Source organism: Ctenocephalides felis, unplaced genomic scaffold (genome assembly GCF_003426905.1).
Source record: "Ctenocephalides felis isolate EL2017-DRISC unplaced genomic scaffold, ASM342690v1 CF-g0.4_SCAFFOLD_01886, whole genome shotgun sequence".
NCBI lineage: Eukaryota > Metazoa > Arthropoda > Insecta > Siphonaptera > Pulicidae > Ctenocephalides > Ctenocephalides felis.
In genome coordinates, this window is record NW_020538040.1 from 115021088 (window position 1) to 115036019 (window position 14932).

The 14932-nt window shown below is 27.9% G+C and overlaps 1 protein-coding gene across 1 annotated transcript in view; it reads left to right on the forward strand.

Annotated features, from left to right (window-relative positions):
- Nucleotides 1–941: 941 nt before the first annotated feature.
- The window catches only part of LOC113376588 (zinc transporter 2-like), a 241564-nt gene continuing 227573 nt past the window's right edge, over nucleotides 942–14932 (forward strand). The window contains exon 1 of the mRNA XM_026616557.1: nucleotides 942–1293. Coding sequence (XP_026472342.1) covers nucleotides 1157–1293 — 137 coding nt within the window. The 5' untranslated portion in view covers nucleotides 942–1156. The remainder of the gene's footprint in view (nucleotides 1294–14932) is intronic.

Genomic DNA, 14932 nt, shown 5'->3' on the forward strand with positions numbered 1-14932 from the left:
TTGGTTTAACTAGAAGATATATGTTTTATGAATACGTACAAACTAATTTTTTTGAATTCAGATCACCGTACGAAAAGTGAGAACGCCCGCAGATTGATGGCGTTTTCCGAGAGGGTCTTGGCAGATCTATTTTTACGGCAGCCATTTAAAAAAAAAAAAATAAAAAAAAAATGTTTTTGTGTATTTTAATATATAATAAATAACCATAAAAAAATTCAAAAAGATTCAGTTATTCCTTCCCAGTTTAAAAAGTCCTCAAAAAATGGTAAAAATTAAGGCGATTACATGTATCGCCCCCCTTAAGTAATTCATATTGATCGTTCCTTTTAAGTTTAACATTTTATTGTACATGCTTCTACACAATCTCTGTCTAGTTGTTATATATTATTGATCATTAAGTAATTCATATTGATCGTTCCTTTTAAGTTCAACATTTTATTGTAAATGCTTCTACACAATCTCTGTCTAGTTGTTATATATTATTGAACATTCATATTGATCGTTCCTTGTAAATTTATCATACCATTATGAATATTTTTTTTAGTTACTGATAATTGTAAAATTATAATACTTATTATTATGTATATATTGATTATTAAATTTATAAAAATTTTAATTGTTATGTAAAAATGTTTGTGATATATTTGAAAATTTATTTTGTACTTCGTATGTTATTTTTTCTCATTTCCAATATAAGAAATTATTTAGGTTTTCTTAATTTGAATTACGTATGCGAACCATATCTAGGAATAATACCAGCGGTTGATTTATATACTGAACAAGTGCTGCCTCCTTCAGATCGCTAAAAATATTAAAATGGAGGTAATGTCAAATGGCCCGAGATAGCGATCTATTTATGTTTACTTATCTATGGTTGATACTCTCTTCTACTCTTCTTATTTCTATGATGCGAATTATTCCGTAGTAGAATGTATATTTTGCTGGGATATAAACCCTTCTTAGTTTGTGAGACCTTTACAACATAGCTGGAAAGTGGAAACAAATCCAAGGCAGACGTCAAAATAAGATAGTTGAACCTGGAACGTCATGCTCAATGCTCGAGTTTGATCTGATCTAACACTAATTAATTGTCAAATGTTTTGGAATTTGCAGCAGTTATAAATAAACAATCAAATATTGTATTTCGTTTGTTGTGATGGTGTCAACTAATAAAAAAAATAAAAGAACAAATGCAAGTGATTTGCAAAGACTATTGGACGATGTTCCAGATTTAGTGGTGGTCGATCCCCCTCAAAATCATTTTGACGATTGTAACAATATTCTATATGACAGGTAGAGAAAATAATTTTGACTTTGAATAAACTCTTTTCTAGACGGATTAGAAACAGCATTATTTATTTATTTTATTAAATAATTAAATGAACTATTCAATAAATTTTAGCAGACGTTCCTTTTATAGCAAATTACTACACATTTTATATAAGAGAGGTGTTGATTTATAATGATTGGATTACAAGCAACACGACAATGCGAAAAAATATTAATAAAGATGGGTAAAAATTCTATTATGGTATATTTAACAATATGGGAAATATTTAAAACAATTTTTTAAAAATAAAATTTTACAGATGAGACATAATATAATTATAAGGTAATATATGCTTTAAATTATGAAACTAATCCTAAAATATAAACTGCAAAAAAATGGGTATTCACACAACGATTGAGCCTAATATAAAGATTATTTTAAAACAGAAGTAATTTACTAAGTTTCTTAATTTAATTGAACGCATACATATTACTAATATTTTAAGTAGTCTGTCAGATGTTTGTGTAAATAATTTTACCAGATGGTCAGTTTTGTGCTAGGACTGGGTCAAAGTAAATACTCCAAAAGCCACAGTATATATGCATTCATACAGCACACAGAAATTAACATATAACTAGATAAGTTTATTTGAATTAAAATATCTGTAATGTTCACAAAACAATTGCTAAATCTTGTTTATACACCAGAAATTCATTCCGAGTAGTAAGATACGAAGATATATATATATATATAAACTAGCTTATAGCTAGTATTTCTAAACAATTTTTAGAGAATAAAATAAATGAATAAAACAGAATACTTTATCTTAGGAGTGTAATAGTACAATGAGGTATTATAAACACAATAAACCACAAAGTCTACTTGTATAATAATAAATTATATAATTCATAATAACAATATTCATTTGTCCATATTTTGGTAATACAATCAATCTGGAAGTTTTATACACTTTCTATAAAAATATGGTATAATTCAATCCAAGTCTTTTTTAGTTTTTAGCCATGGTCAATGTTCAGTTGGTCATTTTTGCTCTACACAGATGTAAGTTTTTAAAGTGGTTATATAAAAAAACGGTTGAATCTCACTCAAAATTAACATTACATTTTATAAAACAATTAAATAGCGTATAGTTAAAATTTATATTAAGGTCTCGTGAACTAAATCACAGTGCTCGCAACCCAAAAAACTAACAGCAAAAAGAAATACTTTCGTTATGGATTTTCAAAGATTACCGTTTATCTCCCAATAGCAAAGTCATAAGAATCAAGGTTATAGCTGGTTATACATCTTTTCCCCTCTACTTTCAAATATTGTTGAACGATGCTAAACTTTACTGGATTTTGAGATATTGGTGAAGGACTTTATTAACCCCGGATCTTCATATATTACTATCCATTCTTCGATAAATTCATAGAAAATTTTTCCAGTTTATTTTTCAAAATTAGAGGAAAATAACCATTGGTGAATTATATTTTACATTGCATTATCCAATGATTGTTGAAGTTTTTCATCATTTTCAATTTGTTGAGTGACTAATTAAAACATGAACGATACCTGACTGTGTCTAAAATGTATGGATTTTGATATATTGTTTGGAAGGAATTCCTTCAAAATTGTAGGTCTTCAAAACTGTAGTGAATCTTTTTTTTGCTACACTTGCTTTAGTACCCAAACTGTTGATACATTTAATTGAATGCGAGCATTATAATCAATTTTCAAAATATTTTATTCCAGAGAACTTGTAATTTTGTACATTGACATTTTTAAAGGTGTGTGTTCCAAAGTTATATTATCAACCGAATCTTCTTTTTTAAGTATTGATCTGTTATATCTGGGAATAAGTTATTCGACAAAATGTCCCCTTTGATCGATTCCAAATTTAGGTTTTTAATTTAAATAATCTAAATAAAATAATGATATAATTTAGAAAATGTTTTATAAATACTAATGAATATAAAATTATGCAACTATTACTAGGCCCAATCCATACAGCGATTTTAACGTTTTATCCCGGATTGTTATATAGCTATACAAAGTGGACATTTCTTATTTTAAATTTGCTTGAACATATGTACATTTTCAACAAGAGTACATATTGTGATAAATTTCAATGTGTTTATTTTGATTTTCTTTTTTTTGCAACCGTGTATCGAAATTTGTGGCATCTTTGTTATCACCCGATCAACAACAATATTAGTATCCGAACAACATAAGAAAAATTCTGTAAAAATTTTATTATTATCATGTGGGATATGTTCAACTATTTTAATTTTTTTATTGCAAATGTGAATGCTGGAAAAACTTCTTTCTATGCATTAGAAGTGATTAGACAAAAATGTCTATGGTGTCCCCTTCGATGAATTTCAAATTTAGGATCTAAATTTGAATAACCTAAATGCAATAATAATATAATTCAGAAAATGTTTTGGTAACACATTTACATTAATAATAAGTACTTTTACAGCACAGCTTTTGAAATAAATAGGATGTGTCAAAAATGAATACGAAACGCAGTGAGCAAACAAATGATCACTTGAGAATTAACTAAAAACTTTATATAAAATCAAAATAAGCATTCTTATTAACATTTAAATATATATATTAGAGATGGCTTATCATATCCGAAGCCGGATTGACTCGGATTTGACTCCGCTTCAGGAAGGAGTTATATCCGCTTAACAACTCCACGACTCCGACAATTTTGAAACCGAAATACTCGAAACAAATATGTTCTATAATACGCGGTTTATGTATCTACGGATTTGTCAAATCCCATTAATTATTTGAAATAAAAATTTATGAATAAATATCAATAAAATAATTTTTCTAAAAAAATCACGAATAAATGACGGGTTGTAAAATTTTTTGGTCGACCAGATGATGGACTCAGTGACTCGTAATTTTAACAGTGTTGACCAAAGTATAAAAGCAAAACTTGAGAATCAAATTCAATTTAATTATTTCCTTCTGATGAGAAAATAATTGATTTTTGGATTCATTTTATATAAAAATTATGTAGTAAACTTTGTAATAAAAGCTTTGTAGTAAACATACATTTGCTTTCAAAATTTTTCTTCCGCTATTTTCATTCGAGAATTAATATTATATCGCGTAGTTCGACTAGCATATTATTACTTTTACACAATTATATAATTGTGTAAAAGTAGTAATATAATACTAAATATTTTTTGCTGCTTAAATACTAATGATTTCACTGATACATTTTGTACTCTAAAGTGTTGTTATTTCAGGCTATAGAAAAACCAGATAAAATAAATGTATTTCGCTTTGTATATTGTTCGTCATTCACGGCCAAAGATTGTCGTAGTTAGAAATATGACCCACCCCTTACTATTCAATAAATTATATATTTGAGCTATTCACACTTGAACACAATTTCATTGTTCTGTATCTTTGAAGTAATGTTTTTGTATTTTCTGGAAAAAGACACAATGGTATTTTGAGTTTTATACCTAAAAGGTTATAAAACTGCGTCTCAGATGAGAAAGCGACCGCTATTCCTTCCCATAGATAAATAAGTATAAATAGATGGCAAACACGGCCGCTTTGATGTTACATCAATTATAATTCTTTCAGCATTCAATAGATGTCGCCACCAACTGTAGCACGTAAATTTACCATTAGGTTCAATTCTAGATAAGATTTATTTGAATATAGAAAAGATACTCCTGATTATTTTGACTAAATAAAATTAGAACAAAATATACGCGTATCAAATATATTTTCAACAAAATCACAAATATCTTGTAAAAAATCTATGATGAGATAAAATTAAACATTTTTTCCATTAAAAAAAATATATATTTCAATATATAAAAAATATAAAATTCGTCATTTACGTGTACTATATCTAGAGAGACTATATTTTAAACTGTGTGTGCTGAATTTGAAGCACACCAGCACCATCTGTTGAATGCTGAAAACACTCGAACCGTGTAACGCGTATTTGTTCTATGTTTACCCCCCATGTTCCTTCCCAAAGCAAAAATGCCAAAAACAGTAAATGTCTGCACGAGTTAACAGATTTAATACCAGTTTAGGAAAGTCGGATATGACAAATCCTGTGAAACAACTCCACTCGGATTCACTCCGAGGGAGGAGTTGTATCGGAGTGATAACTCCGGAGTGAGTTACCCATCTCTAATATATATATATATATATATATATATATATATATATATATATGTTAGATGCTTAACTTTAACATTCACTCAGTATTTATCACTTAGATCAAATACCTCAACTCTGGCTAACTGAAATTAAATCACAAGGTAATATAATACACGCATATAATGATAACAACCAATAATATTTAGTCAGGATATATATTTATTACCATTTAGATGTTTACGCCTCCGAGTCCAGTTAAGTAAGACCGAATATTTATTTATTTATTTACATGACAATCAAAACAACATGGCGACTTATATGAAGTATGTACAAGTTACAGCATAGACTTAATATTAGTATCTATGCTGGCGCGAATATTCAAAGTTGCTAACATATATATTTTCAATAATAATTAAATTTTAAAATTAAAAGAATAACAACACTATCTAACACTGAACATAATCTGTTTTAACTTGTCAAAACCATTTGACATATGAATAATATTGTGTTCCTACGCCATTTTAAATCAAGTGCTGTTTACCAAAAATTTTCAAATTAAAAATGTAAAGTTTCTACGCGATTTTGACATATTATCTCACCTTTCCGACCATCTCTGGATTGGTACGAATACCAATCGTACCGCCAAATCGGTTTAGCCGTTTTCGAGTTTTACCGAATCATTTGATTGAGAGCTCCATTTTTATATATAAGATATATATATATATATATATATATATATATATATATATATAATATATATATATGATATTCAGTTTTCAGGGCAATACATCAATTAAAAAATTTGTATGACTTTAAAACATTTTTATTTTTTCCATACGTTTCGACACATAGTTTTGTGTCATCTTCAGTGGACTATGTAATTGTAATAATCCTAATTATTTCCTAATTATAATTGTTCACAATGCACAATGAAACCAATTCTTGCCACTTTAAATTTAACAATAATAAATTTTTTGAATGAGTTATTTTATGAATTTGTAAAATACATCCCGCTATTCTGTATTCCGATGCAAGAGTGAAGCCTAAATGTGCACAAATGTATGGAAAAAATAAAAATGTTTTAAAGTCATACAAATTTTTTAATTGATGTATTGCCCTGAAAACTGAATATCACATATTTCAACATCAAAATTATATAAAAAAAATTAATATATATATATATATATATATATATATATATATATATGATTTAGTTGTTAATTTTGATGTTGAGATATGTGAGTAAGTTCTTGTGGGGCGATACATCAAAAAATAAAAAGCAAAGATTTATAAATTAATCTTTAATTCCAAACGTTTCTACATTCAATTTTATGTCATCATCAGTGGATATTAACGTTGGTAGGTTACATCTAAGATGTGTACACAACACTAGAAATTAGCACTAACATTTATACATCTAACTTGTCCACACTATGAATTTTTATCATTTTTTGTAAGATGTAAAAAGAAAAATCATAGTTTTATTTGAACAAAAATGTGAGTAAAGTTAATTAATTTTTGCCACGACTTGTGAAATATGCAAGCTCCGAGGCTTAAGCCTAAATGTTTTCAAAAATTAAATCCACCACCAATTTTTGAAAACATTTTTTTAAAAGAATATAAAGCTGTTCCGGAAATAAAAATATTTTTATTTCAGAAACAGCTTTATATTCTTTTAAAGAAATGTTTTCAAAAATTAAATCCACCACCCCTCCTAAATTCAATACTAACATAGTTTATTCAATCTCTTGCAAAAATTGTCAAAAACATTACATTGGCCAAACATCACAATACATCCATAAGAGAATGAGACAACATGAAATAAGCGTCATTCATCATAAAAGCCGAAGTTTCCAAAGCACTCATGTCCAACATTCCGTTGAAAATTCACATATCTTTACCTTTGAACCCAATATTTTATATAGAGAGGATTGTACTTTTAAAAGACTTTTTTCTGAAAGCAGTTTAATCTTTTTGAATTCGTCATATTGTGTTAATGAAAGATCAGATATTAATATCATTCATGATTTGTATCTAAATTTTTTAAACCTAATTAAAAACGATTAATCCTTTAATAATTTTGTGTGTATATATACATGTATATATGCAGTAATAAACACATGCACATCCATATATGTGCTTATATGTATATTTTTGTATATGGGTCATTCTTTTACAAATCGTACGGATTTTCGAAAAAATAAAATGTCACATTTTAGAATTGTCTGACATTTTTTTTACAGATATTATACATAAAATCATTTGACACGTATTTCAGGATTTTGCTGAAAAAAAATTTCTACGTAAATAATTATGATTGAAATATGGATTTTTTGCTCAATTTCTGTGAACATCATCTGCGGTAAATTAATTATCTCCAGTTGTGCTGATCGGATCAGTATTATTATTTTTTTATTTCACTCATATTGAAGTGAACTTTGTAATGATTAAAAATTTTTTTTTTGTTTTTGCAATTTTCTTAACAATAACAACCCTTAAATATTTACAAAGGTTTTACTCAGCCTTACCCCAACTCGAATCGATCCAGAAGAAAAACATATTTTTTCTTTTTTTCTTAAGTTCAGAAGTGAAAACAATTTGCACTCCGTCACCACCCACCGCAACAATTGAATTATAACTCTTTTAATTCTGATTTTATCAATACTTGCAATACACTATTTTAAAGGTAATTAAATGAGCTACAACTTTCTCTATCATAAATTTTACCGTAACTCCTATTATTTTGAAATGGCAAAGGATTGAAGGACTCGAAAGACACTCTGGTTGTACACTATCAATATTTGTGTAACAAAAAAATAATAAAAAGCAATAATTGGTCAGTAAAAGACCTTGTATTTTCATTTATATACCTTTATACGTATCTTGTATTTTTTTAAATAGATTTTTTTTCTCATGAAATCATGAGCTTTTTGAAAATCCTTTGCACTAAAGTTATAGTATTTTCTAGAATCCGTCAAGATCTCTTAAACCAAGTTGATTCCAGAGGGAATACGATTATTTTTAATTTTGGTGGAAATGGCACTCAAAAACTATTTGCTTTAAACGAAAAAAATATTGTATGCGTCTTTTATCTGCATGATAGCTCACTCATCTTACACGCAGAAGTACTAATTTTAAAACTTATTTTGACTACTATAAAACCCCATTTTCATATCTAGCCTAATATTGTTTCTAGAACAATTTATAGAACACCGATTTATTAGGATTTTGATTGATAATGCATGATTTTCGTTTAAATGTATATTTTTAGAAATAATTGCAAAAAACGACAAAAAACGCAAAAAACAACAAAATTTCAGTAGCCAGTAACTTGAAAAGTAATTTCTTTTTTGAAAAACATTATTAAACATTTTTCTATTCTAATTAGTTCTTTTATCGATATGCGACGTTAGTTTGAAAGAGATACAATTGAACCACTGAAAAGAGATGTCATCCCCCCGGGAAGTGGCAAATGATTCTAAATTATTTTTACTTTTAAACTTGAGAGTAAGATGAACCTAATTCCAAAATTTCTTGCAAATTGGAGCACATTAAAAATATTCAGACCCAAAATGCTTCATTGTCTTGAGTAAATATTTCGTATCCAATGCCAAACATATGAATTTTAGACACAATGAAACTTCTAAACAATTGTTTGAATAAATAAATTATTTTTGTATCTTGATTTAGTAAAGTAAGGCAAAACACGACTGCATTTAAAAGTTAAAAAATAATAATCAGTCAAAGTGAATTGTAGGCTAAGTTTTGTGTGATCGCACACAACACAGACGCATGCGCAGACTGCATCATCTGTCAGATGTTGACTATATCTTATACTAAATCTTATATTATTATAATTTTTAGCACATCTCAGCTTCTTTTTGGCAATAATAATGTAGACATTACATTTTCTTTATTTTTAATCATGAATTTATTATATTTTAATATTGCCTTAGCCTATAAAGTGAATAGAAATGTTTGGCAAATGACAGTTGTCATTTGTTTTTAATGTCAAACCATGCCTTAAATATTTTAAAGGTCAAACAATGATAAGCGGTTTGACTTTTTTTCATTTATTTCTGCAATCTAACTATATTTCTATGAATCAAAACATTTTAGAAAATTTCCCGAACAAACTTCAGGAAGATTCATGAAAATCCGAATTATAGTTTAGGAGGATTAATGAAACTTACATTGTTACAGAAGAATTTTATATATAAGATATATATATATATATATATATATATATATATATATATATATATATAGCCAATGTGAAATAAAAATTTCATTGGTATATTTTTTATAAAGAAAATACCAGATATACCTGTAATCTGATGCTTCGTCAGAAATATTTATCAGCCGAGTTAATTAACTATTAATTATATAATTATATATATCTATTGTAAAATAGCTTTTTTAACTTAATAACTTAATTTAATTTTTTATTTACTATTTTCTTATTATTTACACCTTGGCCAGTATGAAGGTGTGGTTGACTCTTTTTACCCCACCCACATGCAAGCTTTAATAGAGATTATATCAGAAAGGGTTGAACCCAACTTAAATATCCCTCTACTTTTAAATATTGTTGTTAAAAAATTTCTAACTTTACTTGTTTTTGAGATATTGGTAGTGGATCTTGCTGGTTATACATCTTTTTCCCTCTACTTTCAAATATTGTTGTTAAACAATGTTTAACTTTACTGGTTTTTAACACATCGGTGGTAGACCTTTTTAACCACGGACCTTCATATATTACTATGTATTCTTCGATAAATTCTGCGAAATTATAACTAGAAAAATGTTATTAGGCAAAATGCCCCTTTGATCGATACCAATTATAGGTTTTGAATTTAAATAACATAAATAAAAAATAATATAACCTAGAAAATGTTTTATAAATGCCAATGAGTATATAATTATACAAATGAGGTCTATCAGAGCACCATGTTTGAGAAAAATATGCCATAAAGTGCATTTTCATATTAACATTTCAAAAAAGTTGATATTTTGAGTCTCTAGTAACACTTGCGGCCCGTTTACTAACGTTTTTGTATATAAATAAAACTGCAAATAAAACTACTTACCATAATTTAATCATAATTAAATAATATTCACGTAAAACATGCTATTAAACGTAATTGAACATCATCTGTCAAAATCGTTTGACATTTCATGTATTCAAATTACGCTTCTACAAAAATTTTCAAATTAAAAATGTAAAGTTTCTACGCGGATTGGAAATAATTTCTCACCTTTTGGACCTTCTCTGGATTGGCACGAATTTTTCAAGACTAAGACTGGCCAAATCGGTTTAGCCGTTTTCGAGTTTTACTTGGACATTTGAAAGAGAGCTCCATTTTTATATATAAGATATATATATATATATATATATATATATATTTCAATGTGTTCCACAAATTTGATTTGAACAATTTTTGCAGTACTAAAAGAGAAAACAATAGGCTTCGAATAACGCTAATAAGAAAGTAATTAAACAAAACGCACTATCCGAAAACATTAATTGAATAATTATTTTATCCTTTTTAGCTAATAATAAAGGATTATTTAGCATATATTACTATACATTATGTAGTCTAAGCCAATATGAGTAGAATTATGTAATTTTTTTTTCGATAGCTTTTATGGTTACGCCAAAAATTGAGTTTGAAAAAGGGGCCACTTTGGCATATTTTCAATGATATCTCGGCCATAAGGTGAGATACAAAGTTGAAGTTAGGTATATCGGATGTTTTCAAAATGATCTTCAAAATGGCGTATAAATTATTCAAATACAAGGGTATTAGTCGATTATGTATGGCAATGCGCCCACACCCTTGCGCGTCGTGACTATTATGTACGCGTCTGGCAGACCCTTGCAATCGTCAGAATGGTCCGTCATTTTACATATGCTTTCTAAACAGTTAAAAGAATACACCCTCAAAATTTGAGCCTTGTGAAAGCAAGTTAAAATATTTTTTTTTACATTTTCAAAAACTCGAGGGATGATGACGCAATCGCGAGATGCTTGCCAGACCGGGACTTTCTTAATGTATCGATAAAAAAATATCATTAAAAAAATTTCTAGCTCTGAGAAAACAGGTTAGTCAAATAGTTCACTAGCCCTTAGACTATAAGGAATATACACGGACTTAGGCAAACATATTTTTTATGGCTCTTATATGGGAATGTATTGCCTTAGCAAATGCTGAGAAATATTATTATGTATATATACATGCACATACATATACACACCTACATACAAATACATGCATATACACATACATACATATGCATATATCCATATGGGTCATTCTTTTACAAACCGTACACTATCCAGACCTTGACGTTTCAGAATTGTCTGAAATTTTTTTTACAGATATTATACATAAAATCATTTGAAACGTATTTTAGAATTTTGCTGAAAAAAATTTTTTACGTAAATATTTACGATTGAAATATGGATATTTTGCTCAATTTCTGTGAACATCATCTGAGGTAAATTAATTATCTCCAGTTGTGCTGATGGGATCAGTATATATATATATATATATATATATATATATATATATATATAGCCAATGTGAAATAAAAATTTCATTGGTATATTTTTTATAAAGAAAATACCAGATATACCTGTAATCTGATGCTTTGTCAGAAATATTTATCAGCCGAGTTAATTAACTATTAATTTATATATAATTATATATATCTATTGTAAAATAGCTTTCTTAACTTAATAACTTAATTTAATTTTTTATTTACTATTTTCTTATTATTTACACCTTGGCCAGTATGAAGGTGTGGTTGACTCTTTTTACCCCACCCACATGCAAGCTTTAATAGAGATTATATCAGAAAGGGTTGAACCCAACTTAAATATCCCTCTGCTTTTAAATATTGTTGTTAAAAAATTTCTAACTTTACTTGTTTTTGAGATATTGGTAGTGGATCTTGCTGGTTATACATCTTTTTCCCTCTACTTTCAAATATTGTTGTTAAACAATGTTTAACTTTACTGGTTTTTAACACATCGGTGGTAGACCTTTTTAACCACGGACCTTCATATATTACTATGTGTTCTTCGATAAATTCTGCGAAATTATAACTAGAAAAATGTTATTAGGCAAAATGCCCCTTTGATCGATACCAATTATAGGTTTTGAATTTAAATAACATAAATAAAAAATAATATAACCTAGAAAATGTTTTATAAATGCCAATGAGTATATAATTATACAAATGAGGTCTATCAGAGCACCATGTTTGAGAAAAATATGCCATAAAGTGCATTTTCATATTAACATTTCAAAAAAGTTGATATTTTGAGTCTCTAGTAACACTTGCGGCCCGTTTACTAACGTTTTTGTATATAAATAAAACTGCAAATAAAACTACTTACCATAATTTAATCATAATTAAATAATATTCACGTAAAACATGCTATTAAACGTAATTGAACATCATCTGTCAAAATCGTTTGACATTTCATGTATTCAAATTACGCTTCTACAAAAATTTTCAAATTAAAAATGTAAAGTTTCTACGCGGATTGGAAATAATTTCTCACCTTTTGGACCTTCTCTGGATTGGCACGAATTTTTCAAGACTAAGACTGGCCAAATCGGTTTAGCCGTTTTCGAGTTTTACTTGGACATTTGAAAGAGAGCTCCATTTTTATATATAAAATATATATATATATATATATATATATATATATATATATATTTCAATGTGTTCCACAAATTTGATTTGAACAATTTTTGAAGTACTAAAAGAGAAAACAATAGGCTTCGAATAACGCTAATAAGAAAGTAATTAAACAAAACGCACTATCCGAAAACATTAATTGAATAATTATTTTATCCTTTTTAGCTAATAATAAAGGATTATTTAGCATATATTACTATACATTATGTAGTCTAAGCCAATATGAGTAGAATTATGTAATTTTTTTTTCGATATCTTTTATGGTTACGCCAAAAATTGAGTTTGAAAAAGGGGCCACTTTGGCATATTTTCAATGATATCTCGGCCATAAGGTGAGATACAAAGTTGAAGTTAGGTATATCGGATGTTTTCAAAATGATCTTCAAAATGGCGTATAAATTATTCAAATACAAGGGTATTAGTCGATTATGTATGGCAATGCGCCCACACCCTTGCGCGTCGTGACTATTATGTACGCGTCTGGCAGACCCTTGCAATCGTCAGAATGGTCCGTCATTTTACATATGCTTTCTAAACAGTTAAAAGAATACACCCTCAAAATTTGAGCCTTGTGAAAGCAAGTTAAAATATTTTTTTTTACATTTTCAAAAACTCGAGGGATGATGACGCAATCGCGAGATGCTTGCCAGACCGGGACTTTCTTAATGTATCGATAAAAAAATATCATTAAAAAAATTTCTAGCTCTGAGAAAACAGGTTAGTCAAATAGTTCACTAGCCCTTAGACTATAAGGAATATACACGGACTTAGGCAAACATATTTTTTATGGCTCTTATAATGGGAATGTATTGCCTTAGCAAATGCTGAGAAATATTATTATGTATATATACATGCACATACATATACACACCTACATACAAATACATGCATATACACATACATACATATGCATATATCCATATGGGTCATTCTTTTACAAACCGTACACTATCCAGACCTTGACGTTTCAGAATTGTCTGAAATTTTTTTTACAGATATTATACATAAAATCATTTGAAACGTATTTTAGGATTTTGCTGAAAAAATTTTTTTACCTAAATATTTACGATTGAAATATGGATATTTTGCTCAATTTCTGTGAACATCATCTGAGGTAAATTAATTATCTCCAGTTGTGCTGATGGGATCAGTATATATATATATATATATATATATATATATATATATATAGCCAATGTGAAATAAAAATTTCATTGGTATATTTTTTATAAAGAAAATACCAGATATACCTGTAATCTGATGCTTCGTCAGAAATATTTATCAGCCGAGTTAATTAACTATTAATTTATATATAATTATATATATCTATTGTAAAATAGCTTTTTTAACTTAATAACTTAATTTAATTTTTTATTTACTATTTTCTTATTATTTACACCTTGGCCAGTATGAAGGTGTGGTTGACTCTTTTTACCCCACCCACATGTAAGCTTTAATAGAGATTATATCAGAAAGGGTTGAACCCAACTTAAATATCCCTCTACTTTTAAATATTGTTGTTAAAAAATTTCTAACTTTACTTGTTTTTGAGATATTGGTAGTGGATCTTTTTACCTACGAACTTTTAAGCTCCGCTCTCCTCTATTTTTTTTTTGACTATATATTCATTTTTCGCCAGAAGCGAAATTATAAAATATTTTTCAACCAAAAAACAATAAGATTGTCATTCGAAAGTGACAAATGAGTACAAGTCTTTGAGGTCCCCGACGTGAAAAGCGCGGCTCGCGCTTGAAAATATTTAATATCTTCCGATGTAACAAAGTCTCCTACAAATTG